The sequence below is a fragment of the Gobius niger genome (assembly GCF_951799975.1).
Source record: "Gobius niger genome assembly, chromosome: 22".
NCBI lineage: Eukaryota > Metazoa > Chordata > Actinopteri > Gobiiformes > Gobiidae > Gobius > Gobius niger.
Window position 1 is genome coordinate 12675155 of NC_136873.1, and position 15468 is coordinate 12690622.

At 42.0% G+C, this 15468-nt stretch overlaps 1 protein-coding gene across 1 annotated transcript in view; it reads right to left on the reverse strand.

Moving 5' to 3' along the window:
- Window positions 1-15468, reverse strand: part of LOC306981505 (neural cell adhesion molecule L1.1-like) — a gene marked incomplete at its 5' end in the record, with an annotated part of 71120 nt that overhangs the window by 15037 nt on the left and 40615 nt on the right. The window contains 11 exons of the mRNA XM_079581113.1: window positions 2081-2306; window positions 4223-4293; window positions 4371-4577; window positions 6806-6919; window positions 7388-7515; window positions 8995-9157; window positions 10488-10648; window positions 11997-12108; window positions 12231-12374; window positions 13668-13799; window positions 15260-15444. Coding sequence (XP_079437239.1) covers window positions 2081-2306; window positions 4223-4293; window positions 4371-4577; window positions 6806-6919; window positions 7388-7515; window positions 8995-9157; window positions 10488-10648; window positions 11997-12108; window positions 12231-12374; window positions 13668-13799; window positions 15260-15444 — 1643 coding nt within the window. The remainder of the gene's footprint in view (window positions 1-2080; window positions 2307-4222; window positions 4294-4370; window positions 4578-6805; window positions 6920-7387; window positions 7516-8994; window positions 9158-10487; window positions 10649-11996; window positions 12109-12230; window positions 12375-13667; window positions 13800-15259; window positions 15445-15468) is intronic.

Genomic DNA, 15468 nt, shown 5'->3' on the forward strand with positions numbered 1-15468 from the left:
AAGTCTTTAGGAGTTACTACGCGGACGCTGTGCTCCTCGTATCATTACGCCTCACAATATAGTCCCCTTTTTTATCTGCTTATAAAATCGACATGTTACATTTCTGTGTAAATATACTTCGCATGAAAACACTTCACGTAACTTTATTTAAATAGGGAACACTTGGAAGAGCTTGGTAGCTTCTATCGTGAGCTTTTTCGGAGCTATATGACATGTGGGAGAGGCTGCGTATGTGTGAGCGCACGGACAAAGACCAGACGGGGATATATTAACTCGTCTAAAGTGAGGTAAGAACATATCTTAGTATGTAAAAACGGTGGCCTATTCCTTTAAACAGCCACATCAAAGCAATAACATCAGCAGCTTTTTACCATCTGAAAAACATGGCTAAGATCAGAGGACTAGTGTCAAAACCAGACTTAGAGAGGGTGAAAGGGGGGCTTTCACCTCACTGTATGTGGGGGTGGCAGTGTTAATTTTGACAACATATGTTATTTTAGTTTTAGTCTTAGTCTTTTGACTAAAATGTAATTTAATTTTAGTCGAGATTTAGTCAAAAAAATATCTTCAATTTTAGTCTAGTTTTAGTCGACTAAAATTGCATGTCAATTTAGTCGACTAAATCTAAGACTAATTTAGTCGACTTTGCATGTAAAATATTAATTATAATCATATTTAATGAAGGTCCTCGACTTCATGGGGCTGCTTCCACATGAATAAAGCTCAGAGCTGATCCTTTGGCAGAAGATTTAAATTATATGACGGACAATATAAGTTTGGATGATTTTAGTCTCTCCCTTTCATTTTTATTTAGTCTTATTTTAGTCGACTAAAATATCTGGACATTTTAGTCATAGTTTTAGTCTCATGAAAAACTTTTTATTTAGTTTTAGTCCAATTTTAGTCGTCAAAAATATCACTTTGACTAAAATTAAGACTAAAAATTTTAGTCGACGAAATTAACACTGGGGGGTGGTCAATTATTTTGCTTTTTTGTATTGTTTGGTTATATGGTCTAGTTTAGTTGATTATTGTTTTGATTGGTTTAGTGCCGTCAGAGTGGTGACACCTGGGGTAGCTGGGCTGCAGCACTGGGATTGATTTAAAAGGGGGATGTTATGTTTCATTTGTTGTTCATGTTTTTTTTAGGATCCTGTAATCAAGTATATTGCTTTAATATGATTTGTTATTGTTTGTATAATTTGTGATTGGTTATTGCTTATCTTTGTTTTGTTTTGGTTGTTTTAAAGACCACTCCCTTCCCTGTGAAGTGGTTGCTTCCAGGTGGGTGAGGTGGGGCACTCCTACTAACCCTGGAGGTGTAGAATTGTCTAGGAGAGCAGTTTGCAGTGAGGCTGCACCAGTTTTTTTTTGTTTGTCTCCTTTGTTTCTTTAAGCTTTTTGTTTTGCTTTATCGTTCATGTTCTTTTGTAAATAAATCACTTTTTTTGAGCACTATTTAGGACATCCGGTAACATCTTTATCCATGTGTTTGTCTCCAGCAGGTTACACTCTTGTAACGGCTGCTCACTGGCCTCTCTAAACGAGCTGTCGGAGCTGCAGAACATCCAGAACGCTGCTGCTCGAGTCCTGACAAGAACCAGGAAATACGACCATATTAGTCCAGTGCTCCGGTCTCCGCACTGGCTTCCGGTCTTTTCATGGTTTAGCACCAAAGTCCATCTCTGACATGTTAGAGCCGCATGAACCATCCTTCAGGGAGGGGTCTCCTGGTGGTCCCCAGAGTCAGGACTAAACACGGTGAGGCTAAAGCTAAAATCTGGAACAGGATGAGGATGTGAGACAGGCCTCAACTCCGACTATGCTCAAATCCAGGCTGAAAACAGTTCTTTTTACTCGTACAGACACAAAGTATTTTATCTGCCCTCCTGCCTTTTTCTGTTATCGGTGTAATTTTATGCAACAGTGAAGCCTCTGAATTGCCTTGTGTATGAATCCTGCTCTACAAATAAAGTTTCCTTGCCTCTGATTTAGATTGAACGAGATCTGCATTCGGGCGAAACTCGAATCTCGATCTGCGACAGTGAAACTCCGAAATCTAAAAGCGCCAGGTCTTTACCGTCCTCTCCGGAGTGGCCGATCTCCGCCTCCGGCTCCGGCCCCTCCCCGAGCGAGTTGACGGCCTGCACTTTGATCTCGAAGGGGGTGTAGGTGCCGGTGCCCGTCACGCTGAAGGGCGGGCGGCGCACGTAGCTGCTGTTCCAGCGCGGGTCGTGGCCGCCCGCCTCCCGCCACCACACCTTGTACTGGAAGTCCTGCCCGTTGTGGAGGCGCTTCTCCATCTCCTGCAAACACACGGGGAGAAGATGGACGGGGTGGAGTCACTCATGCAACACGTACAGTATCCAAACTGACATCATGAAAGCACATTTTAAATGCTTTGTGCCTTATATTATTATAATGCTAACTATATTTTACTGAAAGGGGTCCCGTGTTCTTGGTTGATTGATTTTGGGGTCGCAGAATGATAAGTTTAGGAACTTGGAACCTGGTCTGCAAGTGCCTTAACCTCTTAACTCCCACCTGAACCGAGAGGATCTTTTTCCTCACGTCATCAGATTTTCTTTTTCCATCATTTTTTTGTTGGGTATTCAACAAATTTTTGTCATTTTTTTGTTTTGTTTTTTGTCTTTTTTTTATCACATTTTTTGTCATTTTTTGGGTCATTTTTGTCAAATTTTTGTCATTTTTTTCATCAATTTTTAATCACATTTTGGTCACTTTTTTTAATCATATTTTTGTCCTTTTTTTGTCACATTTTTGTCATTTTTTTGTCTATTTTTTAATCATATTTTTGTCCTTTTTTTGTCATTTTTTGTCACATTTGTCAAATTTTTAGCACATTTTTTTCCTTTTTTTTGTCCATTTTTTATCACATTTTTTGTCATATTTTTGCCACTTTTTCATACATTTTTCGTCTTTTTTTTTGACATTTTTTGTCACATTTTTGTCCTTTTTTGTCAAATTTATATCAAATTTTTGTCCTTTTTTGTCAATTTTTTATCACATTTTTGTCTTTTTTTTATCACATTTTTGTCTTTTTTTTATCACATTTTTGTCTTTTTTTTGGTCACATTTTTGTCATTTTTTTGTCACATTTTTGCCACTTTTTCACCAATTTCTCGTCACTTTTTTGTCAATGTTTTCTCACTTTTTTGTCACATTTCCATCATTGTTTTCTACTCAGTTTTGTTGCTATTTTCACACCTTTTTTCCAGAAGCTTTTGGATTGGGGTAAAGCCTAACTGGAGAAAATGTTCTCGGTTCAGGTGGGAGTTAAGGGGTTGATCTAAATCTAAAAGGTAATAGCGTGTAACGTCTCATTTGAAAGCTAAGACCTACAAAACTCATTTAAACTGATCGTTTTCCTTGTGTTATTGTCACGTTGTAATCACTTTTTGGACATTTCTTTACATTGCTTTTTTTGTCACTTTGTTGCTGCTCTTCAGTGGTGTTTTTGTTGCTTTTTCATCACTTTTTCCCCACATTTTACCACTTCATTAATAATGGGGGAGAAATGTGGAAAATTGGTGGAAATATTGAGGAAAAACACTTTATAAAACAAAAATGAGAAAAAAGTCGAACAACTGTCAAATATAATTGGGGAGAAAATATTTAGTAATAATGGGGGGAAATTGGGAGAAATTGCATGAGATTTTTTTTTTTTTTGCCTTTTGTAGTCTGTTAACTCATTGACTGCCAATGACGTCTATAGATGTCAATTAGGTTTTTCAATGGGAACAGCTGCAGCAAAGCCTTGAGCATGTCTGGTGGTAAAATCTTGGTAGTGCTGTGGTTAATGCTGCCACCTAGTGACTCAATAAAAGAACGACAAGATATTTAATTGAGTCACTAGGTGGCAGCATTGCTCTTTCATTTTCTCAGCATTTTGCGTGATTTCACCTGTTTTCTATGGACGATTACTAAAGAATGGAAAGAGGTACAAACAAACTTTTTTTTTTAGATGAAAGAAGAGAGTCTAATCTTTTTTTGGTGGGATTCGTGTTGACATAGACATAGACCTAAATTTTCTGTGAGTCTTGAAAGAACTGTCAAAATCCTGAAAAACCTCTGGCAGTGGGAGCTCTCTGATTTGAAAATGGCTGGCAATCAATGAGTTAAGGACAATTACGTTTTTCAGCGATGTATGTGAATGAATATGTTTTATCCTATTTTGTTTTGTTTCTTGTTCTTCACTTACGTCCCACGTGACGACCAGCGTCCCGGGCTCGCTGGAGTCGCTGCGGACGTTGGACGGGGAGCTGCTGGGAACTGCAAACGGAAACACACAGAATAAACATTTGGTGATATTTCTCATCTGGAAAGGCCGTGAGCTCGAGGAGACGCACTGGCGGGCGGCGTGCTGTAGGAGTCGGACGCCTCGCTGGCCTCGCTGCGGCCCAGGTCGTTCACGGCGGTCACTCTGAAGCGGTACGTGCAGAACGGGTTCAGCTTCAGCTCCACCTCCTGGAAGTCTCCGGGAACTCGCTTCAGCGCCTCCCAGCGCCGCCGCGCCTCCTCCGTGTGCTGCTCCTCCCGAGACTCCACGACGAACTCTGCAAGAAGACACGCTTCTGTCAGCGGGGGAGAGAGGAGGCCCGTGAGGGGCTGTTGCTACCGGTGACAGGGCTGTTGCTACCGGTGACGGGGCTGTTGTTACCGGTGACGGGGCTGTTGTTATGGGTGATGAGGCTGTTGTTATGGGTGATGGGGCTGTTGTTATGGGTGATGGGGCTGTTGTTGTGCGAGTTACCCGTGATGGGGCTGTTGTTGTGGGTGATGGGGCTGTTGTTGTGCGAGTTACCCGTGATGGGGCTGTTGTTATGGGTGATGGGGCTGTTGTTGTGCGAGTTACCCGTGATGGGGCTGTTGTTATGGGTGATGGGGCTGTTGTTATGGGTGATGGGGCTGTTGTTGTGCGAGTTACCCGTGATGGGGCTGTTGTTTTGGGTGATGAGGCTGTTGTTGTGGGTGATGGGGATGTTGTTATGGGTCATGGGGCTGTTGTTATGGGTGATGGGGTTGTTGTTATGGGTGATGGGGCTGTTGTGGTGCGAGTTACCCGTGATGTTGTTATGGGTGATGAGGCTGTTGTTATGGGTGATGAGGCTGTTGTTATGGGTGATGGGGCTGTTGTTGTGGGTGATGGGGCTGTTGTTGTGGGTGATGGGGCTGTTGTTATGGGTGATGGGGCTGTTGTTGTGGGTGATGGGGCTGTTGTTATGGGTGATGGGGCTGTTGTTATGGGTGATGGGGCTGTTGTGGTGCGAGTTACCCGTGATGGGGCTGTTGTTATGGGTGATGAGGCTGTTGTTATGGGTGATGGGGCTGTTGTTATGGGTGATGGGGCTGTTGTTATGGGTGATGAGGCTGCTGTTATGGGTGATGGGGCTGTTGTGGTGCGAGTTACCCGTGATGGGGCTGTTGTTATGGGTGATGGGGCTGTTGTTATGGGTGATGGGGCTGTTGTTATTGGTGATGGGGCTGTTGTTATGGGTGATGAGGCTGTTGTTATGGGTGATGAGGCTGTTGTTTTGGGTGATGAGGCTGTTGTTTTGGGTGATGGGGCTGTTGTTGTGGGTGATGGGGCTGTTGTTATTGGTGATGGGGCTGTTGTTATGGGTGATGAGGCTGTTGTTTTGGGTGATGGGGCTGTTGTTGTGGGTGATGAGGCTGCTGTTATGGGTGACGGGGCTGTTGTGGTGCGAGTTACCCGTGATGGGGCTGTTGTTATGGGTGATGGGGCTGTTGTTGTGGGTGATGGGGCTGTTGTTTTGGGTGATGAGGCTGTTGTTTTGGGTGATGGGGCTGTTGTTATGGGTGATGGGGCTGTTGTTATTGGTGATGGGGCTGTTGTTTTGGGTGATGAGGCTGTTGTTTTGGGTGATGGGGCTGTTGTTATGGGTGATGGGGCTGTTGTTATTGGTGATGGGGCTGTTGTTATGGGTGATGAGGCTGTTGTTATGGGTGATGAGGCTGTTGTTATGGGTGATGAGGCTGTTGTTTTGGGTGATGGGGCTGTTGTTGTGGGTGATGGGGCTGTTGTTATTGGTGATGGGGCTGTTGTTATGGGTGATGAGGCTGTTGTTTTGGGTGATGGGGCTGTTGTTTTGGGTGATGAGGCTGTTGTTTTGGGTGATGGGGCTGTTGTTGTGGGTGATGGGGCTGTTGTTATTGGTGATGGGGCTGTTGTTATGGGTGATGAGGCTGTTGTTTTGGGTGATGGGGCTGTTGTTGTGCGAGTTACCCGTGATGGGGCTGTTGTTGTGGGTGATGAGGCTGCTGTTATGGGTGACGGGGCTGTTGTGGTGCGAGTTACCCGTGATGGGGCTGTTGTTATGGGTGATGGGGCTGTTTTTGTGCGAGTTACCCGTGATGGGGCTGTTGTTTTGGGTGATGGGGCTGTTGTTATGGTTGATGGGGCTGTTGTTGTGCGAGTTACCCGTGATGGGGCTGTTGTTATGGGTGATGAGGCTGTTGTTATGGGTGACGGGGCTGTTGTGGTGCGAGTTACCCGTGATGGGGCTGTTGTTGTGGGTGATGGGGCTGTTGTTATGGGTGATGGGGCTGTTGTTTTGGGTGATGGGGCTGTTGTTATGGGTGATGGGGCTGTTGTTGTGCGAGTTACCCGTGATGGGGCTGTTGTTATGGGTGATGGGGCTGCTGTTATGGGTGATGGGGCTGTTGTTGTGGGTGATGGGGCTGTTGTTATGGGTGATGGGGCTGTTGTTATGGGTGATGGGGCTGTTGTTATGGGTGATGGGGCTGTTGCTGTGCGAGTTACCCGTGATGGGGCTGTTGTGAGCAGATCCCGGGGTCCAGCGCAGAGTCACGGTCAGGTTCAGGCTATGGGCGTCGTTCTCGGTCAGAGCCAGGTCAGTGGGCGGGTCCGGCGGCGCTGCAGACGGACAAACGAGACGTTACTCACATACAAGGTGGGGAAAAGAAAATATCTAAAGATGAACATTACTGATGTAAATCTGAGGAAAAAATGTGTTTTCTGTCATTCATTATATTGTGCAAAAATGTCAAAATTGCCAATATCTTCAGCAATGAAATCTAAATAATGGACAGAGCCAGGTTTAAATGTATGGCTTTATTTTGTGTTTCTTTTAAGAGGGATTTTTGATCCAGCTTAGTCTGTTTTTAATGCAGGCTAGCTGATACCATAGAAATGCGCTAGCCTAGCACTAGCCTAGCGCCACGAAACTTCCAATATAAGAACTGCATGAATTACAAAATAAAAATATATCTCCAAAAATATCTTAATCCTGAAACATCCCTTTAATGAGACAGAGCAAATTGGGAAACACAAGCACCATCAGTGTCCGCCGTGCGAGTGTTCGTATGTTTTAGTCCCACGTACCCACGACGCTGATTTCTCCCGCGGCCTGGGCGTGGTCCAGGCTGGTGATGACCTCACAGCTGTAGACGCCGCTGTCCTGAGGGTTAACGTTGGTCACTCTCAACGTCCCATTGTGGAACACCGTGAACCTGCAGAAAACACTCAATTAAAACTCAACCCCTTTACGTTTGACAAACCTCAAAAGGATATATCTGCGAAAAAGTTGTGAAAAGTACTTGTGAATACGCTCTGTGATAATCTGCTTGCTAATTTTGTTCTAAGGGCAAATTCCATAATGTGTAGAGCATGTGTTTACAGGTCTGGGGCCAAAAGTTACACGGTGTTGCTTTAAAGGGATATTTCAGGATTTTTGACATAGGGCCTCATTATCCAGAGTGTTTTTTCTGGAGATATTTTTTTGTAATTCGTGCAGTTGTTATATTAGAAGAGTTTCGTGGCGCTAGGCTAATGCAAGGCTAGCGCATGTCTATGGTATCAGCTAGCCTGCATTAAAAACAGTGTGACCCGCTCCACAGAGCACCTGAGGCAAATCACTTATAACACCAGACTAACCATATAAATGTCTGTGTCCATAGAGTAATTTTAACCATTTTGTATTTAAAATAACTTATATTTGAGTAGCATCAGCTTCGTGGTTGTATAAGCTACGCAGTGGCGGAGTGATCTGCTAGGAAATAGTCCCTCAAAATGCGATCATTCATGTGATGCAAGGTCAGTTATTTTCCATAATTTTTTTGTAGGGTATTCAGCTCATTTTTGTAACCTTTTCATCATTTTTTGGTCATTTTTTGTCAGATTTTTGTCATTTTTTCGTCAGTTGTTTGTAATTTTTTGTAATTTTTTTGTCGAATATTTATCACATTTGTATTTTTTTGTCACATTTTGTCACTTTTTTTTTTTTTTCGTCAATTTTTAATCTTTTTTTTGTCTTTTTTTTTGCTAAATTTTTGTCATTTTTTTGTCACATTTTTGTAATTTTTTTGTCCAATTTTCATCCAATTTTTGTCATTTTTTTGTCATTTTTTGTAATTTTTTTGTCGAATATTTATCCCATTTGTCATTTTTTTGTCACATTTTTTTTATTTTATTTTATTTTTTTCGTCAATTTTTTATCATTTTTTTGTCTTTTTTTTTTGCTACATTTTTTAAATTTTTTTTGTCACATTTTTGTAATTTTTTGTGTCCAATTTTCATCCAATTTTTGCCATTTTTTCTTCAATTTTTTTGTCAATTTCTTGTGACATTTTGGACTGGGGTAAAGCCATAATTGGAGAAAATGTGCTCGGTTCAGGTTGGAGTTAAGGTGTTAATGCGGGCTAGCTGATACCATAGAAATGCGCTAGCCTTGCATTAGCCTAGCACCATTAAACTCTTCAAATATAAGAACTGCGTGAATTACAAAAAAGATATCTCCAGAAATCAGCAACACTCTGGATAACTAGGAAATGAGGCCCTATGTCAAAAAATCCTGTAACATCCCTTTAAGACAGATGCAGAAAAGGGTGTAGTAAAACATCCCAGTGACAAAGACAGGTTGTGTAGCGTGTGGACCTACAACGGCACCGCTAAGACAAACTGCATTGCCGTAGACTGAATGTGTCTCTCACTTGTCGTCGGCGGCCGACTCCAGGATCTTGAGGCCGTCCTTCCTCCAGACGATCTGCCGCTCGTGCTTCAGTCGGGGGTCAGTGAAGACCTCGCACCGGAGCAGAGCCGCCGATCCTCTGGGCGCACGGAGGTTCTCAGGGCCGGCCAGGACCAGGCTCCGCTCTGACCACACGCAAAAACAGAAAAACAAATCATTCAATCAATATTACTCAACATGTTACGAGAGTCTGGTTGGGGGAAAAGGGAGTTCTAGTTAACATTAGGGCTGGGAACTGTTGCATTTCTTTCTATACCGGTACTTTAAAGTGACTAGATGCAAGATGGTCATTTTATACTCACTACTGCCACCTCAGGTCTAACACGTGACTGCAGATTCTATACTAAGCTCGTACATGACGGCACTTCGGACCGGAAGTGACAACTTTTTGAGTGACAGTGCCGGATTTTAGAGGCAGTTACACTTCCTTGTTACACATTGTTCCCCTTGTTACACATTGTTCCCCCTTGTTACACATTGTTCCCCCTTGTTACACATTGTTCCCCCTTGTTACACATTGTTCCCCTTGTTCCACTTTGCACTTCCTTGTTCCACTTTGTACTTCCTTGTTACACATTGGTCCCCTTGTTCCACTTTGTACTTCCTTGTTACACATTGGTCCCCTTGTTCCACTTTGCACTTCCTTGTTCCACTTTGTACTTCCTTGTTCCACTTTGTACTTCCTTGTTACACATTGGTCCCCTTGTTCCACTTTGTACTTCCTTGTTACACATTGGTCCCCTTGTTCCACTTTGTACTTCCTTGTTACACATTGGTCCCCTTGTTCCACTTTGTACTTCCTTGTTACACATTGGTCCCCTTGTTCCACTTTGTACTTCCTTGTTACACATTGGTCCCCTTGTTCCACTGTGCACTTCCTTGTTCCACTTTGTACTTCCTTGTTCCACTTTGTACTTCCTTGTTACACATTGTTCCCCTTGTAACACTTTGTACTTCCTTGTTACACATTGTTCCCCTTGTTCCACTTTGCACTTCCTTGTTCCACTTTGTACTTCCTTGTTACCCATTGTTCCCCTTGTTACACATTGTTCCCCTTGTTACCCATTGGTCCCCTTGTTACACTTTGTACTTCCTTGTTACACATTGGTCCCCTTGTTACACTTTGTACTTCCTTGTTACACATTGTTCCCCCTTGTTACACTTTGTACTTCCTTGTTACACATTGGTCCCCTTGTTACACTTTGTACTTCCTTGTTACACATTGTCCCCCTTGTTACACATTGTTCCCCTTGTTACACCTTGTAAGAGTACCTGTACTTACATGTGTAGTTACTTTCTTGTTACCCGTACTTACACCTGGAACTGGCGGGCTGTTTTCCAAAGCGTTACCGTTTGAGTGAGTGTTTTGTGAGTGTTTGTGAGTGTTTTGTGAGTGTTTTGTGAGTGTTTGTGAGTGTTTTGTGAGTGTTTGTGAGTGTTTTTGGTGCTCTTTACCGTAGACCTCCAGGCGTGCGCTGATGCTGATGTTGCTCTGTTCCACGGAGCAGACGAAGGCGCCGCTGTCCGATTGGCTCACGTTGGACACCTGCAGAGTGCCGTCGGTGAGGAGAGACACGTGAGGGTGAGACAGCAGCGGGGACAGCACCTGGTGGTCCCTAAACACCAGAGACAAAGTCAGTAAAACATGGCTAATCCCGACCACAGAAGAGAGACCAGGACAAAACATACAGGTTAAGGTAAAGGAGAAGGCCTTTACTGACATCACAGACTTCATAATCTATGTTAAAGCGAGACGCTACAGGAGAAAAGGGGAATTTGACAAAAAAATGTGAATAATTTGACGAAAAAGTGACAAAAATTTGACAAAAAAGTGAGAAAAATTTGACGAAAAATTGAGAAAAAATGGACGAAAAAGTGACAAAAATTTGACAAAAAAGTGAAAAGAATTTGACAAAAAAATGCGAATAATTTGACGAAAAAGTGACAAAAATGTAACAAAAAAGTGAGAAAAATTTGACAAAAAATTGAGAAAAAATGGATGAAAAAGTGATAAGAATTTGACAAAAAAATGCGAATAATTTGACGAAAAAGTGAAAAAAAATTGACAAAAAAGTGAGAAAAATTTGACGAAAAAGTGAGAAAAAATGTACGAAAAAGTGATAAGAATTTGACAAAAAAATGTGAATAATTTGACGAAAAAGTGACAAAAATTTGACAAAAAAGTGAGAAAAATTTGACGAGAAATTGAGAAAAAATGGACGAAAAGAATTTGACAAAAAAATGTGAATAATTTGACAAAAAAGTGACAAAAAATTGACAAAAAAGTGAGAAAAATTTGACGAGAAATTGAGAAAAAATGGACGAAAAGAATTTGACAAAAAAAAGTGAAAAATTTGACAAAAAATGAGAAAAAATGGACGAAAAAGTGATAAGAATTTGACAAAAAAAATTGAATAATTTGACGAAAAAGTGACAAAAAATTGACAAAAAAGTGAGAAAAATTTGACGAAAAATTTGACAAAAAATGGAGAAAAAATGGACGAAAAAGTGATAAGAATTTGACAAAAAAATGTGAATAATTTGACGAAAAAGTGACAAAAATTTGACAAAAAAGTGAGAAAAAATGGAGAAAAAATGGAGAAAAAATGGACGAAAAAATGGACGAAAAAGTGATAAGAATTTGACAAAAAAATTGGAATAATTTGACAAAAAAGTGACAAAAAAGACATGACTGCCCAACAAAAAAAGCGCTGAAAAAAAATCTGATGTGAGGAAAAAGATCAATTTAGTTTTGTAGATCTTTCAAATGAGGCCTTACACTGGCCTACAGGATTTGGGTAAAGCTGAACTGGAGAAAATGCTCTCGGTTCAGGCGGGAGTTAAGAGGTTAACAAATAGGATTCATGCGCAGAAAAAGTATTTTGGGGGTAAATTTTGTCCCTCAGCGCCCCCTAACTAAAACATCTTCCCACGGCTATGTTGTAATAAGAGTCAGTTCCGTACCATGTGACGTGCGGCTGTGGAGACCCGAAGGCGTCGCACTGGAGAGCGATGTCTCCTCCCTCCGTGACCCGGTACTGCTTCCCGTCAGGCGTGAGGATCTGCGGAGGGAGTTCTGACACACGGGCAGAACAGCGGGTTCAACAGTTAGATCAGAACATTGCAACATGCACAGCCCCCTCCCTCTAAAATCCTGTTATCCTCGAGGGAGACGCTGCTGAAGTGTTAAACCCGTACCGACGACGTTGATGTAGGTGTTGAGGAGGATGGAGCCGTGCTTGTTCTTGGCCTCGCACTGATACACCGCCGTGTCCACCACCTCCACGTCCAGGAGCTTCAGGACCCCCCCGGACACGGAGCGCCGCGGGTCAGCGTCCACTTCTGCAGGAGGCACAAGGCACTACTTCAACATTTGTGTTCATTCTTTGAGTGTTTGGGGACCATAGAATTGACAACTTTACCCACGGATACAAATAAGCCGAATGCCCATCTCGAAAAGTGTCTAAATGAGTGAAAACCGCTCAAAACAAGAAACATTTCCTCAATTCAAGTCATTTAAGCCAATGCTTGATGTTTACTTTTTGAAGTGTAGTTAGCGTAAAGCAACAAAGGAAGCTCTGATCTGGACCGTTTTAACCGCTGGAAAGCTGATGATTTAAAGTGTTTTTGTCGTCGTTGTGGAGCTTGTTACAACATTAGCTTAAAGCCGTTCATATGTAGAGCTGCTTCAAAGTGACGACCAGGCCTTGTTCACAGAGTTGGAAAAACTATGTGAGAAAAACATTTGTGACCCTCGAAGGCGACTGTTGGACAAAGTGCAGGGTCTGAAACTGTGGCCTCAGGTCCCGACATTCAGGACATTTAAACTGGAGTGACAAATAAACACGTAGAATCCTTTTTTTTGTTTTTGTCAATAAGGAGGTGGACAGTATATATAGTATTGTGACCAGAGAGATCCACATACACATATAGGCTATGCCTCTAAATTTATCTTATTTGTATTTTTTACGAGTGATCTGATGGTCACCGTGGCTCATCGATCGCTAATGTGACAGACGGAAATTTACCCACGATATTTAACATCGACACTGTTTTGAAACTTTCCCCTGTGATTTCAAGACGAGTTTAAATGATTTAAAAAGTGGCGGCACAGACGGGAGGTGTCGGGCTGATCCCAGGTCCTGTCGTCCCCCCTGTCCACTATGGTCCACTATGGTCCACTATGGTCCACTATGGTCCGCTCCTGCCTACAGAGCCGCCGTCCTGACTCTTCTCTCGCTTTCACGATATTGACAACATAAATAGTTGTAAGAAATGTGACTTAAGACTTGAGTCTTTAAACAAATGCCCGTGAGCCTCATGGGTCACGGTTTTGACTCAATATACTTCAGTGTTCATTTCAATGGCGGAGTGGTTTTGTTTGGGCTGAAATCAGGAGCCTGATCGACCCACGCATTCGCAGTCGAGATGGGCATTCGGCTCATTGAGTAACTTAAACTAAGGTCACATGACTGTTTCATAGAGGCGTCCAAACCACAAAAACCACAGCCACAAAAACAGAAACTTGACTGAACAGGAGTTAGCATTTAGCTCAGGGGACACTGTTAGACGCTCATTTGTATCTACAGTAAAATCTCCAAAGCTCTGTTATTTCCTTGAGCCCTTGTGTCTTGCCTGACAGCGGCTGCCCGTTCATGCTCCAGGTGACGGTGGGGGTGGGGATGCCCTCGGCCTGACAGTCCAGGCGAACGTTCTCTCGAGGGGCGTACATCAGGTTCTGCGGCTCCTTCACCCAGTACGGAGCAGCTGCAGGAGAGAGGAGACGAGAGGCACATTATCATTATGTTATAGGACGGCTTCCTCACCCTGGTTATCCCAGCCTTATGTAGTTTGATCCAGTGTGTGAGTGTGAGTGCAGAGTAAAGGGTGGGGGGTGTAGGTGTGTGTGTGTTGTGATAACTGTGTATACTGGGAGGGTTTTTAATGTCTGTATGTACCTGTGTATGAAAAGCACTCTATAAATAAAGATTGACTGATTGATGTAAGAAATCACAGACGTGCGACTTTGCCTTGAGTGCTTTAACCTCTTAACTCCCGCCTGAATCATTTTTTAGGGGGGTTTTCAACTCATTTTTGTAACTTTTTTGTAAATTTTTGGTCAAAATGTTTGTAAATTTTTTGTCCTTTTTTGTCACATGTGTCCTTTTTTTTGTAAATTTTTTGTCAATTTTTTTTTAGTCATTTTTTTGTCCTTTTTTATCACATTTTTGCCACTTTTTCATAATTTTTTTGTCCATTTTTTTGTCCATTTTTCATCACTTTTTGTTTTTTTTTGTCCTTTTTGTCAATTTTTTGTCACATTTTTGTCATTTTTTCGTCAATTTTTTGTCCATTTTTTTGTCCTTTTTTATCACATTTTTGCCACTTTTTCAACATTTTTCTTGTCCATTTTTCATCACTTTTGTTATGTTTTTGTCCTTTTTTTGTCACATTTTTGTCATTTTTTGTCATTTTTTCGTAAATTTTTCCGGCATTTTTTTTGGTCCATTTTTATGACATTTTTGCCACTTTTTCATATTTTTTTGTCAATTTTTTGTCAATTTTTTGTCACATTTTTGTCATTTTTTTGTCATTTTTTTTGTCATTTTTTTGTCATTTTTTAATCACATTTTTGCCACTTTTTCATAATTTTTTGGTCAATTTTTTTTGTCAATTTTTCATCACTTTTTGTATTTTTTTTTGTCCTTTTTGTCAATTTTTTGTCACATTTTTGCCTTTTTTTTGGTCATTTTTATCACTTTTTGTCATTTTTTCGTAATTTTTTTCCGGCATTTTTTTTGGTCCATTTTTGGTCCATTTTTGCCACTTTTTCAACGCCAAACTGGAGAAAATGTGCCCTTTTCACAGCCACCTTTTTTATTTCAAAATAAATAGTTATTTTAGTTTTACTTTACTGTAATATCTGCCCCGCTAAACCAAAATCATCAGAAATGCTCAGCTTAACTTCAACAGCTTCAAATGCCACTGATGCCACAGACAGCGTGTGGAGGGGGCGTGTCTGAAAGGCTCAGAGGTTCTTAAAGAGACAGAGGCCTATTTCAAGACATTCACTACAGCCATTTTGAGAGAGACATTTTATACAAGGCAGTTATTCTAATTTACTGCATTTACAGACCAACAGAAGGTTTGGTCATCATTGTATCGCTGCAAAGCAGGGCGTTACATCCCAAATGCATGAACACAGCCCCCCAGCCCCGGTGCCGTACCTTCCACAGTGACGGTGAACGAGTGGCTGGTGTCCCCGTGCTCGTTGTAGGCTCTGCACTCGTACTCGCCGTCGTCGCTCTGCTCCACGCTCTCGAAGTGAAGCCAGCGTCCGTGGTTCAACAGCTCCCCCGTCGTCTCCTCCAGCTTCCCGTCCTTCTTCGTCCACTCCACCTTCGGGGTGGGTCTGCGGAAAAATCGAATGCGGTTT